A 20,705-nucleotide genomic window follows, 5' to 3' on the forward strand; every position below is an offset into this window, starting at 1 on the left:
ATCTTAATTTATTTTTTTTTTTATGTTTAACCATGAAGAGATACTTCTTTCCCTGTCTCTTCATGACCTTTTCTTGGCCAAAATATCACTTTAAATTCCCAGTAACACCCAGCTGATAACTCGTCGAGTGCCTTTAACTTTGGCAAGTTTACATTTTTCCCACCTCTTTAAACTTCTGTCTCCACAAAAACAAAAGACAGAGCATTGTCCCTGACTAAATCTGGCAACATTTATCTACTTAAACCCTTGGTCTACTTTCTTCTCCTGTTCACAGCTTCTTACCTACTCTCAGTGTCCTCACTGTTTTGGCTTATTTCCTCAGACACTCTCCTTCTCAGAAACTCCCCCAAATTTGGGGGGAGTTCCTAGAGAACCCAAATTCCTGAATCCTACCTTGAAGTGCTCACCATCTCCCAGAGACCCGAACTCTAAAATATGAGGAACAATTACCATCTTTATCAGAATTAGACACTTACATTTGCTACTTTGAGCCTTTGTTCATTTCCACACAGTTCATTTTTTTTTATGTTTGTCTTTGGAGGGGTGCGCTAATGATTTTACTGCATTACCCTGTAACACAACACATCTTTTCAATTTATATTTCAGAGTTGCTTGATTTTCCTCCTTGTTGGTTGGCAAGCCATTACCAAAGAACAGGATAAAGGCACATGGTATAAAGAGTGCATACATAAGCAATGTGCACATACACATTAGTTTTATTCACTTCAGAAATTACATTACCTTATATCTGGAATTTTTAACATGAACTATAGGCACTTTTACCAGTACTAGGAATTGCTTTTGCCTTTTTTTTTTTTTTTTTTTTAAGAAGAGCAAAGGCAGAAATATAAAACATTGAAACATGCTTTAACCCATAAAAATACAAGTTAGAGCTCTCAAGCCCATCTTAGCTTTACTAAGGCACTAACAAAAAAAATTCCATCTACCTTCTTTATCCTGGCTTCAGTCTATTCTGGGGTTTGACCTGGGGTGATGAATGGTCACAAAAAAAAATAAAAAGACCAAAACCTTCTCTGCTGAATTACCTTCTGCTGTCCTTTGCTTTTTAAAACATGCCACTCCAGCTGCTATGCTGGTATGAAAAATACCTCCACCAGGATCTGAGTGCAACCAAGAGAGTCTGCCTGAACTTTCAGAGAACATTGGGGAAAGAAAAGGTCTTTTGAATTTATTCATTTCCAAAAGGTATTAATTCAAATTTGTCCCAGAAAATAAAGGAAGCATGAGTCTGAGTGAAGAGGTAAAGATGACCCACTGAGAACAACCATTAACCTGTGGACCCAGCCTTGTCTCTGCCATGAACCAGAGCAGAAAATGAGCCAGGTAGAGCAAGCACTACAGGCTGGCTGAGCCTAAACTCTTCCACCACTTAAAATAGAGGTGAAATTAAACTTGCATAGATCAGGGTTAAATTTGCAACCATCTACCACAGCAAAAACATCCATAAACAAACAGAATGTAACAGAATTCATTTAATATCACAGACTTAAGCAAAGAAATTATTACAAGAGTTAGGTGCTATAGTATGCAGTGGCAGACACTTATTGCATTATACTGCCACAAGAAAAAGGATCAAAAGGAATGCTTTTGGAAGATTTTAGCATTTTTTTTAAAACCCTCTTATCACCAAGGCAAAAGTCAGCAGCCAACTTGACCCAGTCCAAGGGCAGGTATAAGGTGGTGTCTTCTATGCTCTTCATCCCAGGGTATCCTCAAACCCTACCAAGATGAAGACAAGTTCTAATAGCTCAGAGGACCAAAAAATTCAAGGTAGATCACATCAGAGTTTAAATAGTTTTGTGATAGTCCAGATCTTGGTCCCTCAATTCAGGAAGAACACTGAGGTACTGGAGTGAGTCCAGAGAAGGGCAATAGAGTTGGTGAAGGGTCTGGAGCACAGGTTTTATGAGAAGTGGTGAGGAAGGTGGGGGTGTTCAGCCTGGAGAAAAGGAGGCTCTGGGGTCATTATCACTCTACAATTCCCTGAAAGGAGGCTGTAGCCACGTGGAGGTAAGTCTCTTGTCCCAGACAGCCAGTAACAGGATAAGAGGAAATAGTCCCAAGCTGCACCAAGGGAAGTTTAAATTGGATGTCAGGAAGAATTTCTTCCAGAAAGAGTGATTGGACATTGGAACGGGCTGCCCAGGGAGGTGTTTAAAGAAAGACTGGATGTGACACTCAGTGCTGTGGTCTGATTGACAAGGGGGTGTTTGGTCACGGACTGGACTCAATGATCTCAGAGGTCCTTTCCAATTTGATTGATCCCATGAAGGGATAGGGAAACTTGATTTGTTCTGGATCTCCTTTCCTCTGTACATCTTTCCCTTTCTGTCCACATGTGGGGATAGCACGTGCTGCTAGGAGCCACTGGCTCCTCACACTTCTGAGCCACCATCCAGGGTAACAATGACAAACAAAACCAGTTGATAACAAATGCACCAGCACAGCATCAGACATAACCTAAATGAGCTCTTTGCGAGATATGTATACTCTGTGCATTTACAATACTTCACCCATGAGAAAAATAAAACATAGTCAGGGTCCCCCAACCCAGAGGAAGCCCTGAAGGTGTGCCTTTGGCAATATTACATGAAGGAAAAGAACCCCAGACTGTTGTTTTTACCTACGTCACTGATTCTCCCTACTCTAGCTGCTTTGTTTTGGACAGAAGAGAGAATTATAAATTAGGAAAGAAGTAGAGTCTTATTTCTTTAATTAACTGGCAGCACATTCCTTGAACTGGTGATGTTTTCTAAAAACCAAACACTTAAATTGTAGATAAATCACAAAAATAGAAGAGTCATTTGTCTCGTTTTTCTTCCCCTAGAAAATAAAAACAAAACCAAACAACTACTGGGTCAATTTCAAGCCAATTGCTACAATCAACAGGGTTTTTTCTCTTTCTTGAAATATACTAATACAAATGAAGCCTAGAACAGAAGGACAAATAAAAAAGGACAGGTTGTCTCATTTATCAGATCCATACATTAAAGCTAGTGGGGAAGAAATCCCACAAAACGAAAAAGACCCCCTAAACAACACAAGTTCCCACCACTCATTTCTGTCCCATCTTGGATCCACAGCTATGGACAAAATTGTTAACACGTGGAGAATAGCAAGTGTGATGCATCCACTAGTCATTTTAGGGAAAACAATAAACAGATGTAAGAAAAAAACCCGTTACAAATAAGGGAAATAAAAGTTCTCTGTGACCCGTTTTTAAAAACCCCATGACTGAGGAATCCTTAAAAAAATTAGGACTAGACAAGAATTTAAAAGGTTATGTTGAAGATTATTAAAGTATATTTGAACGACAAAATTATTATACCCCAGAAGGAGGAGTATCATCTATCTACATACAAAAATAGATACACATATCCTAATTTGTATTTAATTTACATTCATTCTGAACAGCAGTGAGAACAGAATGAAGGATGTGTTGTCTGCAGACTGAATTAAAAAAAAACCCAGCAATTTAATTTTGAAATGCACGGCAAGGAAACAAAACAAACCCACGTAGCAAATGAAACCAACAGGCAGGAATCCCTCAAGCACGGTGGATAATGCTCCATTTGTTCCATTCCATATCCAGAAAAAACACAGATCAAAGAATATTCCAGACTGCTGATTTTTATCTTCCTGGCAACTGGAACCATTTGAGCCATTTGGCAAAAGTAGATGATGAAAGTTATAACACTTTCTTGAAACTGCCAAATGCCACAAGAAAAGCTTTGGGCATCTGCCACTAATCTGAAACACTCTGGTAGAAGCTGCTAACTCCATCAGTCCACTTCAGAGGGTTTCTAAACGCTCAAAATGTTTATAACTGAAAGAGGAAAAATAGGCTGATTACTTCTAAGCCAAGCTCAATATTCCAAGTCACAATCAGTGAAAAGTTGGTCACTGCTCCATCTGTCTGAGAGAAAAACATGAAAAAAACCCCCAGAATCCACAACAAAAACCCTGCCACCAAAAAGGTCATGAGAAAAAGCATCCATGGAGTCTGGGTTGAAAGGAACCATGATGAACCTTCCATCCCAGACGGTAAGTCTGAGCTCTGGTGGTCACAATGAATCAAGGGCCTCTGACAGATCAGTTCTGCAGTATTTGGAGGACACAGTCCCATGACAGTAGGCGTTACATCACCCTGAAGGCAGCTGTGGTCAATAAAGGGTGTGACTTGGGTCATCTACTATTTTATTCTCTAACAATTGAAATGTCCAGGTAGGAATTGGCGCTCTGCATGGAGACCATGGCTCATATTCGATGACATTCAAGAACTGGGAAAGGGGCACAAACACTGCAGAAGCAACCCCCAGTGAGCTAATTGTTTCACAAGAAAAATCTATGGAATTGGAACCTGTTGGAGAATCTCCAGACTAAAATCCAATTGGGCTGATAAATTCTGTTCATCTTATTAAACACAGAGGCTATATACGCTGGAAGTGGCCCAAAAGGAGAAATACTGTTCTTCTGGCAGGACAGTCTAGCTGGTCTATCATTTCCTTTTAGTGCCTCTTGCCCCGGAGTATTAATATGTCTCAGAGCACTTCATGCTACCTAAGCCTTCTAGGAATTCTCAGTCAATTGCACCTGAATTTTAAAGCCCTCTACTCTGCCCTCTGCCCCAAAAAACATAACCTATAGGGCTATTAAGGGACAGAATGGGCATTATCAGTGAGAAAGCTACTCATGGGTGCTCAGCATTACAATGTTTCTTTTTATCAGAGTAGTGCAATGGCAGAATAGAAAATCCCAAATATGATGATGCCACAATTGGACACCCCTCAGCTTCAGGACACCGCTTAAAATACGAGGTCTTCCAAATCATATTGCTTAAGCACATTAAAAACTGCAAGCATAGGTTAAGAAAAGCCAGCTAACTAAATTGATCTTTAAAGCTGCTCTGTGTTGGGAAAGCTGGAGTCAAACACAATGAGATATAGTAAAGGAGAATCATCAGTCCTGCTACTGCGCCCTCAAAATTTCACCACGTTCTAGTCCAAGTGGAATGGAGGAACCAGGCAAAATTGCTTAGGCAGGTGCAGAACCACACATCCCCCCCAACACCCCAAGATGTCTGTCATGCAGCCAAAGTCCCAAGGCTGTAGCATCTGCCAAGACTATTTCTTCCTTTCCAGGTAAAAACCAAAACAACAGCAGAACAGGTAAGATTGTGAGGAAGCTGGAGAAAAGAGAGGGGAGCAGTAAAAGGAGCGTTTGTTGCTGATAAGAAAGAATTGCCTGCAATATGGGAATGTCTTCTTTCTACAAAGGAGCAAAATCAGACGAGAGAAACACCAGCAGACTGACCTCTATATTTGTTTAACAAAACAAAAACCAAAACAAACAATCAGAGATGATTGAACTAACAGTGTTTTCAAATCCCATCTTGGATGGATGCGAGAGAAAAGCTCATGAGCTCGGACTTCTGCCCAAAGTAATGGTGTATTCAGGGAAGCAAAAAAGCCATCAGCCTAGTCCAGTCATATACTCCAAATATGAGAGTTTGTGTAGGTATTAAAACTAAATTGTAAGCACAGACCTGGTTCAGGATCATATTGCTGGCTTCTTTTAAGTTGTATGGGACTGAGTACACAAAAAAAAGGTGTCTGTTTTTCTGCATTTTAAATTGCCAAATTAGAACAGAGATTACACTGCTTTATCTTGCTAAATTCTATACATTCCTTCAAGATGTAAAACATGATGGGTGTGATTTTAAGGATGCTGGGAAATTGTAGATGCAAAACTAGAAATCGCTAAAAAGAGATAAGAGTGATGATATATCAGTAGCAAAGATAAGAACAAGGTTTTATTTGCCCAAGTTTCAAGTAGATGTGCTATTGCACATCAGAATTTTACTTCAAACTAAAGGTCTATATGGAAACTAGGAAAATGCGAATCTGGAGAGACTTCAAAGAGAGAACTTGATGACATCAGGGGTATTTATACTGACAGCAGCATCACTGAATTCACAGTATTTTAAATTAAGGACATGGCTCAATAATGCACTCATGGCACTTACATATTCTAATTGAGATTTCACATTCTGATATAAACTACGAATCCCAAATATAGACAGTGTGGTCTTTTCTTTGGAACTTGCTACTCAAATACATCAATTATGGCAATTTAATTGGACATGCTCTTTTTAAAATTAAAAATAGCTGTTTGAAGAGTTCAAGTTCAGTACTGTCAATGGCAAATGATAAACCATGTCAAATTACTTGTGCTACCTTTAAGGAATGCAGTAATTTTCAAGAGCCAAACAGAACAAATAATCTAAGTGATTACTTAGCTTCTCTACTAATATGCTGCATATAGCTGCCTGATGATTTACTCTCTCCTTATTCTATCAATGGAATCAGCTAACAAAACACAAATGAAAAGCCCAAATATTCTGGCCAGTCAAAAAGTCCCATGGTGGCTTTTTTCCTCAAAATAAGGGCTTGACTCCTCGCACGGCAGTGACAGCAGATATGACAAACTGAGAGAAAGCAGTTTCTAATTGGTTTAACATGGCCAGCCCCAAACCCTCAGCATTTTAGCTCCTTCCTCCTGTCTTTTTTTTTTTTAAGGTTTTCCATGCAAGTAACTTGGGGAAAATAAAAAGAACAGCAGAGGCAGGGCACACTTGATACCACTCCACAAGATGAAGAGACCTGCTTGCTGGAGCAATGCACTTGTTTAAACCCAGAGAGGTGGGGGAGAGAGGCCAGCAATGAAGGATGTGTACCAATTACTGTTTCCACACAGAATCCCATGGAGAGCAATTGTGCAAGAATCCCATTCATTTTGCTGGGATTCATTTATTTCCGAATGTTAAAAGTTACTGCAGCACATAATATAGACACAGTAATATCATCACTAGGGTATACTGGCCATTGTAGTTTGGAGCAGCATGAAAGAATTTTTTATTACTAAACAACAACAACAACAACCAAACCACCCCACCAAAAAACCCAAAAAAACCCCCAAGCCTGAAAAGCGGGTGGAAGGATACCAGTATAAAGGGATATGTTGTACAATGTTTGCCACTGAAACCTTTGAAACAGGAAAATCAAATGTTCTTTAAATTAAGATATGAATGCTGTTATAAAGATTCAACATGGAATTAATGGACTGTGGGAGGAAAGCTTTCTAATAAAGCACTGATACAGCAAAATAATGGAAAATTTTGAAGGGTATAAGCAGACCTCTTGAAGCGGACCTCACTCAGAGGAGCGAGATTTGAAGGTAAAAAAACATGCCCATGCTTAAATACTCCTCTTTTTGTGTAGATATCTTTGTTTGAAAAGACAGGTGTCTGCTAAGGAAGGCAGGAGCCTCCCTTGAAGATGTAAACCCCCTCCCTCTGAATTATTATAATTTTGAAATTAAGGGGCTCTCAGGCAAAAATATGGGAATAGGAATGACAGTTCTTTACTAGAAAAATTAAAATAAAAATGTAGGCATATTAAAAAAAACCAAAACAACAACAACAAAAAACCACAAAAACCAACCAACCAAACAACAACAAAAACCCCCAAAAACAAAAAAAGCCACCACCAACACAGTAACTTAAGACAGTTAAGTCATCTGATAATTCTTTTTACAAAAAAAAAAAAAAAAAAAAAAAAAAAAAAAAAAAAAAAAAGTCTGAATAAAGTTTCAGAGAACCATTTTAAATTTCTTGTGAATTTAAAATCCTCTCCTAACTTAAACTAGGACTTAAAGAATTTAATTGAATCTAAATAAATAAATAAATGTTTTTTCTAAATCTTAGATTTACATTTGGTGGTTTGTGTTATGCTTTATTTTATGAAACACATAACTAAGATCTTTCTGGCAAGCAATGGTCCAGAATTAGGCATGAAGGGGTCTTGAAAAGGTCATCCACACCAGTATTTCTCAATCTCTCTAAATCTAAAGCTCCCCTGAGCCTTTCTGAAAAAACCCTGAATGGCTGTTTTGAGCAGTGTCACCATAATTCATCTCTGGCCCACTTCAAATCAAGTCTCACTTCGAACATCTGTAAATTTTCTCCCAATTTGCATCTCTACAGCTTGCTGCATGTTTTTGTTCAGATAACATTTCTTGCCACTGCTTATGATATCCTATGGTCCCCTGATTAAGATACACAGATTTAGTCCATCTTACTGCTTACTATGTGACCAGTCACATCTGACAGGGAGCTGTTTTTACATTTCCCCAGTGGCAGCGACGCCACAACCTCTCCAGCCAAACTATCCTACAGGCATAAACACCTCAGCTTGGGAAAGATTTTCCTAATACTAACTTAAACCTTGCAGCGATACAATCCTGTTACTTTTTATCCTAATTCCAATGATTTTATGATTATGTGCCATAATCTCCATTCTCCTGAAAACTATGCTAAGGCACATGGAAACCAAGGAGGTGGTTGGTGACAAGCCAACGTGGCTTCACCGGGGCAAATCAAGCCTGACAAACTCGGTGGCTTTTTATGGTGGGGCTACAGCACTGGTGGACAGGGGCAGAGCAGATTAGTGCCAAGCATTTGATGCAGTCACATGTGACACCCTTGTCTCTAAACTGGAGAGACATGGAAATGATGGATAGACTTCAGCAGGTTCCCCATGAAACTGGAGGTATACTGATTGACACCAAGCTAAAAGAGGAGCAATAAACATTGGCAAGCAAAAATAAGCGTTCATTTAGAACATCAGTATTCAATAAGAATAAATGCCAAATTCTAAAAGCCTATATATATAACTATTGCTTCTTTCCTAGCCATAAGGCCTGTCAGAGAAGAAAATTAGATTGTTTTGACATAATCTGGTCTCAAAAAATCTGTGTTGGCTGTTACAATTGGCATATACAATTTGAGATGTCAAAAGATTTATATCATTGGAAAGGTAGGGCAAATAATTGAAGCTCTGATGGGCCTAACAAGGCTGTCGTAATGAAGAAATCACTCAAAGGAACTTCATTCAGCAGAGCTGAACCGTCAAAACCGCAGCTAATACTCAGCCAACTTTCTAAAAGAGAATTAACTTCTACTCTAAATTTATGCACTCTGTATAGAGGAAAGCATGAACCAAACGTATGTAACACAATATAATCTCAGAAGAAAAGAAATTCCCTTCCTTCTGACATTGCTCTTCCTGTGTAGCAAACTTGGTGACTGGCAGTACATTTTAATCCAAATACGCGCACATACAAAATTACAGATACATCTTGCTCCCCCAGCGACTTTATAACATGTTGCTAGGTAACAGTGCATACAAGTCAGGTTTCAAGACCTTTAGTAAGTCACCATAAAATAACTGCATAGGCTTTTTGCATGAATAATGTACATTTGTATCCTTCCTCTGATGCCAATAGAGCAGACACTGAAAACATGACCGTCTGCCAAACTGTGAACAGCTTCCCATCAACTGCTACATGAAAAGCCACACACCAAATTGTTGCATGTTCTCTCAGCTTTCAGGCTTTCCCCCCATCTATCTCCTGCACTCTGCTCTCATTCCTGAGACGTGCAGCCATCGTGAGCACCACCCTCCCCAGGCCAGCCCAGCTGATGTGCAGAGCCTCTTCGTGCACAGCAACCCGAATTTAAGATCGACATCGGAACAACAACATGTGTGGGACAGCTGTTGGACAGTGTAAGATGGATTTCATATCGAGTCCAAATTTGAAACTCAACCAAAGTAATGTACAAGCAAATTCAAACAGTCTCATCCTGCCTGCTTTTTGTCAGTCAGAGTAATAATTTATATTGACAGGTTATTTAATATTTTTTTTCAGGGGGAGGTCCTGTGGCTTCTTCCAACCAACACAGCAAACCGTTTGTGCCAGCCCAATTCACCTCCTGCTTGCCCTCAGCTGTTTTCCCTTCTCCTGGCTGGCTCCATGAAGCCTCAGTCTTGATTTCTTGTGTTAACCCATTGTACTCAATTCCTCACAAAACTGTGATCCCAGAAGTATAAAGAACTGGGAAGATGAGGAGAGAAAGATTTTCCTAAACAAATGGCTGTGGTTTCACCAAGGCTGGGCATTAAGACAGAGCTAATTCCTTGGTTTATCTGACAATATAATTTTCTCAAATACAACTTGCTTTCCATTTAAAGGAGAAAGCTGACTAATTCATTCCTGTTGTAAAGATTATCTTCTATCTCCAAAGTCTAAAACTTCCCATAGGGACCAAGATATATTTGTGAAACAGAAGATCCTTGAGTGACATTTTCCGTGACTTCTTTCTGTTCAAAAAATTCAAGGCAAATTTTGAAAACATTTGGTTGGCATAGAACACCTCCCCAGAATATCAACTGTTCTGAAGTATTCAGTCAAATCAATAAAAGAGCATACAAAATATAACAGATCCACCCTAAACACATCCTACACTTCAGTTTCACACATGAATATCATTCTTACAGCAATAACCTGACAGTGAAAAAACACTAAACATATGTTTGGCATTAGACATGGATTTAAGTTTAAATAATAATAATTTTTAAAAGCTTACATGAATCTCTAGGATTACTGTTCTTTTAAAAGTGTTAGCAATGAAACCCAAATGCAGTAATATTCACACTTCATGTGCACTCACTCCATAGGCCCCAAATACTACTTGGAAAGGAAGGTAACCAATATTTTATTGATTCTTTTTAACAGGTGGGTAAAGGCAGAGAACTTAAGAACTGAATTTTTGAACATGCTGGGCACGTGGGTGACCCTCAGTGATTTCAAACTAGAGCTACAGGTATTCAGCATGCCTGGAAAACGCACCACAAGAGATTTGCCAAGGTAAATACTAATGAATGTGAAAGCCTGGATAAACAGTTCTCACTCCTAATCCCAGCAATTAAACAGCAAAACCCCTCTCTCCTCTCACTGTTTCCCCTCCGCCCTCCACCATACGCCTCTGCTATCAAAAGAAACAATTATAAATTAAGAAGCTATGATGTTTTGCTCCTAGCAATTCCTTGACTTAGCAAAACCAAGACAAAGTGTCTCCTAGCCCATAAAAGAGCAGGCAGTGCTGCTGCTCAATTACCTGACAACTTCATTAGAAAATCTGATGCCATCTTGACAGAGATGTCTTGGCTGAATAGTGCTGATGCTGTATTGGCTACGAAGTCAGAGGAGTCTTTCAGCTTTGTGTTGTTTGGGGCTCTGTCAACAGTGCTAAGAGCAAAAGGTGCAGCTGAGGCGCCAGCATCGTCTTTGGGCTCTTCTTTCACCAGCAAAGGTGGAACACCCCCAGCAGGCTGCCCAGCCACCTCGGGCGTTTTGGATAGAGATGCTGATCCCGTGAGGTCAGGCCCCGCTCCTTCCCTCTGTGGTCCCGGGCAGGAGTCACTGTTTAGCTGTGGTGACCCCTTCACCTCAGTTTCTGGCATTTCCTCCTTCACTTTAGACTCTGTCCTGAGGAAATGCTGATGGCAGCGCATGTGGAGTTTCAGGCTGAAGTGGCGGGAGGAGGTAAAAGGGCATAACTGGCACTGGAAGGTCTCACCCCTGTCTTGGTGCTGATGAACCTGGTTCAAGAGGTGAAAGATAAAAGCAGGTATTAAGCCAAGCAGATTAATAGAATTGCAGAAATCTCATCTCTGCGTTTCTCAGGCTGTTTGGGAAAAAAAAAAAAAAAATATATATATATATATATATATATATATAAACTAATGAGTGAAGTCTTCATTCTGAGCACTTGGAAAATGGTCAGACCCCAAGAACAGTAAGATTCTGTCACACAAGTCAAAGAACGTAAACATCAGACTCAAGCGAAAACAAAGAAAAAAAATTATCAGGAACATCTGTTTCTGCGGCTTGGAAATGATGAAGTCTGCTTTGAATCAAACAGTCCTTACAATCAGATCCTGATGACCTGTCAGTGCATAAAGATTTCCAAGCTATAACTAATAGCTTTCTTGATTAAAAAACAAACATCACTCTGTGCAACCTAACTAATAAAAATTGTTCAGAGCAACCCAGCAAAAATAAAAAACCCAACCAGCAGAGCAATGTCCATCATTGATTTATGTATCATAAGAGTAAAAACACAGCATCTGGCAATACCAAGGAGCTATTGAAACCATTCGCCACAAATTAATTCTACTAGAAAATAAACAGCTCTTTTATGATACAATAGAAACATGAGAGATGGTGTCAGCTATTTATTCTAGTTTATCAGTCAATTAAGGATCACAGTTAATCTTACTGTTCTCATATTTTGTCACAGAACCTGCATGCTCCAGGATGAGTACAATGCCTGCTATCCTCAGGCTCGATCCCAATTACCTTTTAGAGGGAACTCCATCCATCCCTATGTAATGGCTCAGGTATTGTATGAACAGACACACTCATTAAACAATATAAGCTGCATACATATAATTATACAATTTCTTGCTTCATACAGTACTCATTAAAGAGAAGGAACAACTGAGCCCAGCATAATAGCAGCAGGGCTGTTGAAAAATCTTTTCGCTATGGCTTCACAAATAAATTTTAAATCCTGACAGCAGCACTCCAGGCTACTCCCTGCAAAAAGGCTGGCAAATACATATATTTCTTCTTTACTAATGGATGAACATGTGATCAGGGCACACTGGCACCAGCTGAGCTCCACACATTCGCTTTCACTTGTGACTCAAGTTGGTTGGAAACATTTCAGTGAGACAGATTTTTGTTGGAAAATGGCAATTTGTTGAACGCAAAATATTTCACCTGAAACACGGAGAGGTTTGATGAACTCTTGGCAAACAAGGTGTGATTCCCCTACCCTACTGAGTGGCACTTTTCCTTCCCCCTGCTCCCTGGGCTCGGCGCAGAAGCAGCCAGCTGTGCCTGGGATTCAAGGCTTGCTGCGACAGCCCGTGAGTCCAAAAGCCCTGAGGGCTGCAGATCTACACCAGGGAGCTTGGAAAACCTAGCTTTAGCTAAGGCTTTCAGCACTTTGCACTATCCTGCAGAGCTGAGCTCTAGATCCCGAGAGTCCTGGTGCAGACTGCAGAGCTCTGGAGTAATGGCAGCACTTCCCAAACAAGGCTCTGTCAGAATTCAGGCTGGAGTTTCACATGGTTGTAGACTCGGCCTGATTAATTTCCTATATTGTAACAGGAACTCAGCCACAAGCTCAGATCCAGGGTTTCCAGCTCTACACAAGCCCTCGACTCAGGTCTGCTAAAATGTGAAGCTGGGGGATGTCCCTCTTTTTGTACTTTTTGCATTCAGTGAGGACACATTTCACCAGTGCTGTGTAACTTTTCGTTCAGTGGTTCTTTGGTGGCTCTGGAGGTGCTACACAGACAGCAAGAGAGAATTTCTCTTGGCCAGAGTGACATTCTCAATACTGTCTAAGCATGACATTTACAGACAAAGCAATTCTGGAGTCTTATAATTACACCTGACAACGACAGGGGAAAAAAAAAAAAAAAAAAGTTAATGCTAACCTACCAGAGATTTAAGGCAACCTTGCAGAAGAATAGCAGCACAATAAATTCTAAGTATTAGCAGGTTACAATGAAAATGCCAACCAGATTGCTTGTCCACACTACTGGAAGCAGGATGGTCTGTGAGCACAGCAGTGTGTGAGCGCTCTGTGCAGAGAACACCAAGATGTACTCAGGGCAGCAAGCACCCTCACCATGGCAACTTTATCTCTTACACCCACAGATTCCGTGTGCCAGGGTTTCTCTCCAGGATGCCCTTCAATCAGCATTTCCCCGCCTGTGTGTTTAACCACGTGTTGCAGAGGCCCTTATCACAACCATCAATAGGATGCCTCCAGAAGCTGTCACAGCTGCAGGCAGGTGACAGAACCTGTGTGGGAGCCCACCTTCTCTCCTCAGGAGCATGGCATGCCACCCCTGCAATATCTTTTGAGAATGGATGAAAATAGGAACCACTGATTCATTTGATTTGATTTTTTTTTTTCTCCTGCCCAAAGACAGTAGCTTCATCACCAATGGATTTCTCATAAAATAAAGAACGTTTCTAACTCACAGCCAAGGAATGACAGAGTTCAAACTCAAATATTTTCAGTATTGAAAGGAAAAATTTTAGACCTAGAAAAAGAAAAAAAATGAAAAAACATTAAGCCAAAGGTTTAGCCCCCCAGCCCACTGTCCAGAAACCATTCCCACCAGAAGATTTTAACTTCTATTTTATTTTCTAAAATAAATAACATTAATTAAAATTTTTGAACACTAAAGCCAAGCTAAAATCCCCCTAAAGGAAAAACGATGCCTTATTTTCTCATTTAACAGCAGCTAAAAGAGCCAAGAATTGCCATTCCTTGCCATTTGGGGGTAAAAGTCAAGGCAGCAACTACTTGCTACAGAATAAAAAACAAGAAACCCCGTAGAGCTACACAGAAAGCCACAGGGGAAATTTAGGCCACTCAACATTACAGTCCAAAAAGCTGCCTGCTCCCTCCATGAGGCAGAGAATGGCTCTTACACTGTGCTAATGCTACCCAAACCATCAGATGTCTTCTTTAGGCTCAAACAGGCTCTTCCTGCAAGAAGCACAGGCAGGAGAAGACAAGAGTGCAGCTGGCAGGTTTTCCCCAAAGTGCCAGTCTGAGCCCAGCCGCTGCCAGATTTGGATCTCTGTGAATTACACTGCAACAAACCACAGTGCACAACCTGCTCATACACAAAGCTTCTTTCAAAATCCCATAAAACTGCTGTTTGACTTATGCCAGAACCACTTAAGGGCTTCTGGCTTCAGAGTTTATTTCCTTTAACCAGGGATGTTCTCCTTGACTGGGCAAAGGACTTGTATCATCTTTATTCTAACCCTACAGCCTGCCCGGTTCTCAAATGATATTTTGTGGTTCTGCAGTTTTTTTCAGTATGTGCTTGCTAGGACACATGCGGTAATTTCCAACAGAATTATAGTGTCCTTACAAACTTTAGGCCTTGTTTGAGGACTTGGGTACAAGTTATGTATTAGTAAAAAATTTTAATTTTTGTTTCTTTCAGTTTCTCTTGCTGCCTCATTCTCACATTACAAGAAAGAAAAAAAGAGGCCATTCAGTTCATCTTCTCTATCAGGCATTATTCTGATCACACCTCTCTCACCCTCCTGGCAGTCTCATTCTTTCCAGCCTCTTTCTTCAAAGGCAGTCCTTTCTTGCTATCCCGCTAATAATTTTCACTTCCAGCTTTTGAAATCCCTTGTATTTCTCATACGTCTTTTCTGATGCAGTGACCAGAAATGGCAGCATACCATATGCTAATAGTAACATTGTTACATTTTCAGTGTTATTTCTGTTTTATTCTCCAGACACTCAAATATCTAATGTGCTTTTTAACCACTGCTGTGCATGCCAAGAAAAGGTTTTCATTGAACTGTCTACAACAATATCCAGATATTTTTCCTGAGCAGTTACAGTTCATTATATCCGACAGCCAGGTGCATTATTAGACTCTGGTTTCCAAGGTACAGTACCTTCTATTTGTCAACAATAACTTCATTTGCCTCCTTGTTTATCAGGCAGCCAGCCTCCTTTTGTTCCCTTTCAAGCTTTGCCTTTTTAAATCTCGATTCATGCACATAAGGTTGTACCATCTATAATTCTCTTACCCACCGTCATCACTTTGTGTAGATCACACTTGCTAAAATATGCACAATTCCACTTTTAGTAATGGAACACCCCTCTGTTAGCCTTTTGTCATGCTTAAAATTGCTAATTCCTTCCTACCCTTTGTTTTACTGTCTCTTGGTGAATTTCTAATTTGCCATAGTACATCACATTGCTTAATTTATTTGGCAGCTTCTCTGTGAGAAGCTTTGCCAAAGGCTTTTTTTATAGACCAAATAAATTTCAACTGATTTTAAAGTCTGTGATTTTCCTGACATACTCAAAACATCTTAGTGGAGGAACACATGATTTTCTTTTACAGAAACCACATGTCCCTATCCTATCACATCATTTGTATCAATGTGCTGTGGGTTTGGTGGTTTTTTTTTTCTTTTTTTGTGTGTGTGCTGTTTTTTGGGGTTTTTTGGGTGGACATTATTACTTTCCTGGTATCATAAGCCACTTAAGTCATCTTTTCATACTTAAAAGCAGCATTCCTGCCAATTTGCCAGCCATACAGATGTGACACAGTGACAAGTACATGCGATCCCACCCAACAGGGTAAAACAGGAGTAGGGTTGAGGAAAAGGGTGACACAGGCACAGCCTGTCATTTTATGGTACTGCTCAGGTTGATTTTTCCTTCCCTACAACTGGGTAATTCTTTGCACAGACTCTCCTTTCTGGTTATGAGACACAGGCATTCACATTTCTTTTGTGGGATTATGTTAAAAATTGAGTACGCTTTCCATTTTAACATCTATCTTGTGCCCTCTGCTTTTTCATTTCATGCTCTTTTCCAAGAAATTCTCTCATTTTTAAAATATTGCAGTCTCAAAAGTTGAGCGCTGGGTGCTGTGGTGCTAGTTTTCATCTGATCCTTCCCCTCAAGACACATATGTTATTTATATAGTATTTTCTTTTTTAAAGTGTTTCCTTGCTTTGCTTGAAAACAAGGCAGGGGAGGGTGGTGGTGGGGGAAAGGCCTTTGTGCAGTGCTGGACTGGATTAGGTGTTAAAAAAAATTTAAAAAATTTAAGATCCTGTATTATCCTTGTCCCTTATGCAAAAAGTGAGATACCTGAAGTCATTTGTGGTACCTGTCTGAGACTCTGGGCACATATTTTATGTGTTGAAAAGCTGTGCAAGTTTGCATTAGCTCCCCTCAGATGATGGGGAGGTCACAGAACTGCAGGTGCCTCCCAGGGCTCTTTAACTTAAAAATAAACAACAACCCCTCCTGTAAAAACACAGTCAACCTCCCTCTCCCAAGAAGCTGAAGATGCTCTAACAAGAACTGGTCCCATACTTCACCAAAATGGATTGGAAAAGCTTATTCAATTGTCTGATACTAGCTGAGGAAGAAAGAGGGAAAAGCAAATCACCAAGGGGCACTGAGCACCTGGCCCCATTCCTCAGGAACGTTCCTGATTCCCACTATCATATAATTAATAGGCTCCCTAACTGCAAGGCTGATTATAACCCTCTTTGTATTAGACAAGAACATTAATCTGGATATCACCGAGACGATTGCTCTTCATAAGCAGGAAAATCCTGTGGTGGAGCATCACATGACCTGCCTACCACTGCATTGAACCTTCCTGTTAAGCTTCATCTTTCCTCATTTTCTATCACACCCTCATATTTCAGCATGTGTTCACCATGCCAACTTCTTTTCCACTACAACAGATAGCTCACCCATCTCTGCCTCATGCCTATATAGCAGAACAAGGAACATTTATAGATATTGTTTTTGGCCATATGCTCCTCTTCCTCACTCCCCGGTCCAAGTGCTCAGCTAATATCCTGTTGCTTTCTTGGAACATATCTGTATGATCTCACAGCCTGTCTGTCCACCAATTGCTGAGGAAGACATGTGCATGATCTAAAGGCACCAATTGGCCAAAGTCTGACTGATGCCTGTGGTATTGCCCTGAGCAAAAAGTAATCCCTACCAGGAAAAACAGAAAAGCCTGACTACGTCTTGCTGAGTTACACCACAACTTTCCATTGCTTTCTGCAGAGGAAGTACACAGGGTACTGTCTCAAGGAGAAAACATATTCCAACAGACCATACATTTTGATAAACAGAGAGAAGGACTCAAGCATAATACTTGCTGCCCGCTTGGACAAGATGCCTCTCTCAGTTACCCATTCAGTTTGTCCAGCTTCACTTTGCAGTTCAGTACTCTCAGCAGCCCTGGAAACTGTGTTAAGATACCAGAATCAGCTGCTGAGATGCTCCCCACAGGTTCCTGGGAATAAGAGCCCAAATGTGTGGCAATGCATGCACTACAATTTGCCTCAAAAAAACCCACAAAAACCTAACAAAATTCTGTACTGCGTCTATTTTAGGATTTTTCGAAGGTGCCTATTGCTGTGGAATCTAAACACAATATAACATTAGTTAACACTCTGTGCCTTAAAAGGCTCAGCCCCCCTTGTTTGTTGTGTGTGTGGAAACTTTCCTTCTGTTTCCCTTCTTGCGCCTTTCGCTTCCTCGCCTCCAGTTGTGAGCTGGCCCTGGCAAAGTGCCCTTAGTGGAAGAAAGCTTCATCCATGTGGTGGGTAGCACATGCAGATCTGAATATGGGTCAGGGCTGGAATCATTCCAGCTCTCTATTAACATTTTCTCCATAGCAGGGGATGGGACACCAAAAATGTTGGCAAAGTTGTGTTCTGGGTCAGCTGCTTAGACATGGTATAACTATAATAAAATTACACAGCATATATGTTATATAGTTATTGGTCATTAGCCTAAAGACACAGTAAGGAAGGCCCATATGGACACACAGAGACCACTCATGGAAATTAAATCTCCAAATAACCAGTATCAGTGAAGAAAGCCTACAAGAACCTAGAAAAAATAAGGTGGTTCAAGCTCATGACTATGTTGCCTTGGACGAAGCAAAGACAAAATAATCAGCTTTTGAGGACTGCAGCTGAACAAAACACATTTTGCTGGTTATCCTTATCAATAGAGAAAAAAAAAAATTGAAAACCAAAGAGCAGCATAAAGGAAAAAAGCTTGGTTTGTTACAGCATCCTGGAATAAAAGTTGGTTTGTAATGAATGACAAACACCAGCCCAGGACCCTAATTTTGAGTGGCTTTTTTGGTTTTGAAAAATATGTCTTCACCTGTTGCCATAGCTGACACATGGGGAGAAATGGGTGGAGAGGCAGAAGCAGCTCTACCTCCATGGGCTGCCTGCCAGAAAGGAGACAAGGCCAGGTAGCTCCCAAAGGATACTAGGACAGTAAGAAAACCAACACAGCCAACTGGCATAACCACAACAGTGCATCCTAAGTAGCTCCCAGCTGTACTATATCACTTCTGGTGTGTATTCAGTCCATTTTGAATGCTGTTGGCTTATATATGTGCCAGTTTTTATCCCATCATATACATATAGATTTAAAGGCAGCACTGTTTATAATGAGAAAAGAAACCAGGTGGTGGTGTTGTGGGTTTGGTGTTTGGTCTGTTTTTTGGTGTTTTGTTTGTTTGTTTGTTTTTTGTTTGTTTGTTTGGTTTTTTTTTGTTTTTTTGGGTTTTTTTAAATCTTGTTATCCATTTACACTTCCACCAAAAGGAATTCCAATTATGTCTGATACTTTTGGACACAAGACTAACGTGCCCCTTCCTCATTCACCTGCTTCAGTTTTGATGTGATTGAAAATAATTCTATTTATGGCTTAGTCAGTTGAGAGAAGTGTATGAAACTTTGAAACTAAGATAAAATATTATCTTCCAGATTGTTGTGCTGGTGACTCTACATGTATCTGTAAGACCAAAGAACAAATGCAAACCACCTGGTTTTGTAAGATGATTGCTTTCATCTCAAATAAAGAGAGTTTTTCCAGCAAAGATGCCCAAGTCCATCATGACCTTTGTGACTGGACTGCAGTGATGGAAGAGACTTCAGATCTGGCCTCCTCAGTAAGGCTGAAGGTGGCTCTAATCTCTTACATTGAGTCAAGCAGGCCTGGCTCTGACCTCAGGGATGTCTAACTGAGCACTCCTCAGTCATAGTCACAATATTACCAGATAATTAACACTACATGCTACATGATTGTACGAGGAGGTACCTTTTAAGCAGATGCAGGTTCAGTTAATGAAAGCATTAATGCTGGGAGGGGAGCAGAAAAGAGCACAAGGGCCTCAGAGAGTCATCACTCTGAGAACACACAGAAAAAGTGAAAAAGTCCCTGATTTTGATCCTACCTGTGACCACCTGCAGAAATCACCATGCCAAAAAGGAAGAGATAGACCCTCAACCTTCAAACAACATTTTCTGCCAGTAAGGCAAAAAACACATAGAACAAATTTCTCTGCAGGGAACAACAGGGATGTCCTTTACAAAGCAGGAGACAACAACAGGTCTTTGCCAACAGGTCAGGAGCAGTGAGCTTTTGGGTGATACACGCTTCTGTGCAGGTTGCCAACAGTTAAAAGCAAACAAACAAAAAACCCCACACTTTCTTCCCATCCTATCTATTCATCCTCTGCTTAGGTTGGCCATCTGTGCCCTCTAGTCAACATGGAACAGCAAGTCCTGAAAGAGAGTCATAAACACTGAGATTACTATATAAGGATTAGCATGATACACTGTGGATGCCTGGAAATCTTGCACTGATCTACAGTAGAAGTGCTAAGGGATGAGTCTTCAGACCTATAATGAGGGATATATTATATATTATAATATATTATGGGAGAGAATTTAAGACCTACCAACCTCATAACAAGGTGTTGTGACCAGAGGAATCTGAATAATTTACACAGAAAAGAAGAGTTTTCTGAGTGTAAGCAAGGCCATACTCTTGTCCAGTAAGCTCAGATTCTGCAGTAGTATATCTGAAACCTGAACTGGCATTTCTGTCCCCCCTCTCATCAGTCTGATAGTCTGTTACACACATTCATCTAAATCAGACAAAATGGTAACTATAATAAAACATTTCACTATTGCTATAAAACTCAACTGCATTAACAAGGGAAATGTTTTCACTTCAGCCTGTTACTCAAAGAGCTAAGAGGACAGGTACCATTTTAAATTCCTCAAGAATATTCTACAGCTTGCAAGACTCAGCACCTTGTGTTTCAACCACAACAGTACTTCAGGTAAGCAGACAATCAGTT

At 40.3% G+C, this 20,705-nt stretch overlaps 1 protein-coding gene across 5 annotated transcripts in view; it reads right to left on the reverse strand.

The window, feature by feature from the left end:
- The window catches only part of ZNF827 (zinc finger protein 827), a 113,578-nt gene that overhangs the window by 49,922 nt on the left and 42,951 nt on the right, over window positions 1-20,705 (reverse strand). For all 5 annotated transcript variants that reach the window (XR_009207833.1, XR_005700769.2, XM_040063954.2 and 2 more), the window contains one exon: window positions 11,039-11,522. Coding sequence is in view for 3 of the 5 variants with exons in the window: in XM_040063954.2 (XP_039919888.1) it covers window positions 11,039-11,522 (484 nt within the window). In the remaining 2 variants the exon portion in view is untranslated. The remainder of the gene's footprint in view (window positions 1-11,038; window positions 11,523-20,705) is intronic.

The sequence above is a fragment of the Hirundo rustica genome, chromosome 5 (assembly GCF_015227805.2).
Source record: "Hirundo rustica isolate bHirRus1 chromosome 5, bHirRus1.pri.v3, whole genome shotgun sequence".
NCBI classification, from domain to species: Eukaryota; Metazoa; Chordata; class Aves; order Passeriformes; family Hirundinidae; genus Hirundo; species Hirundo rustica.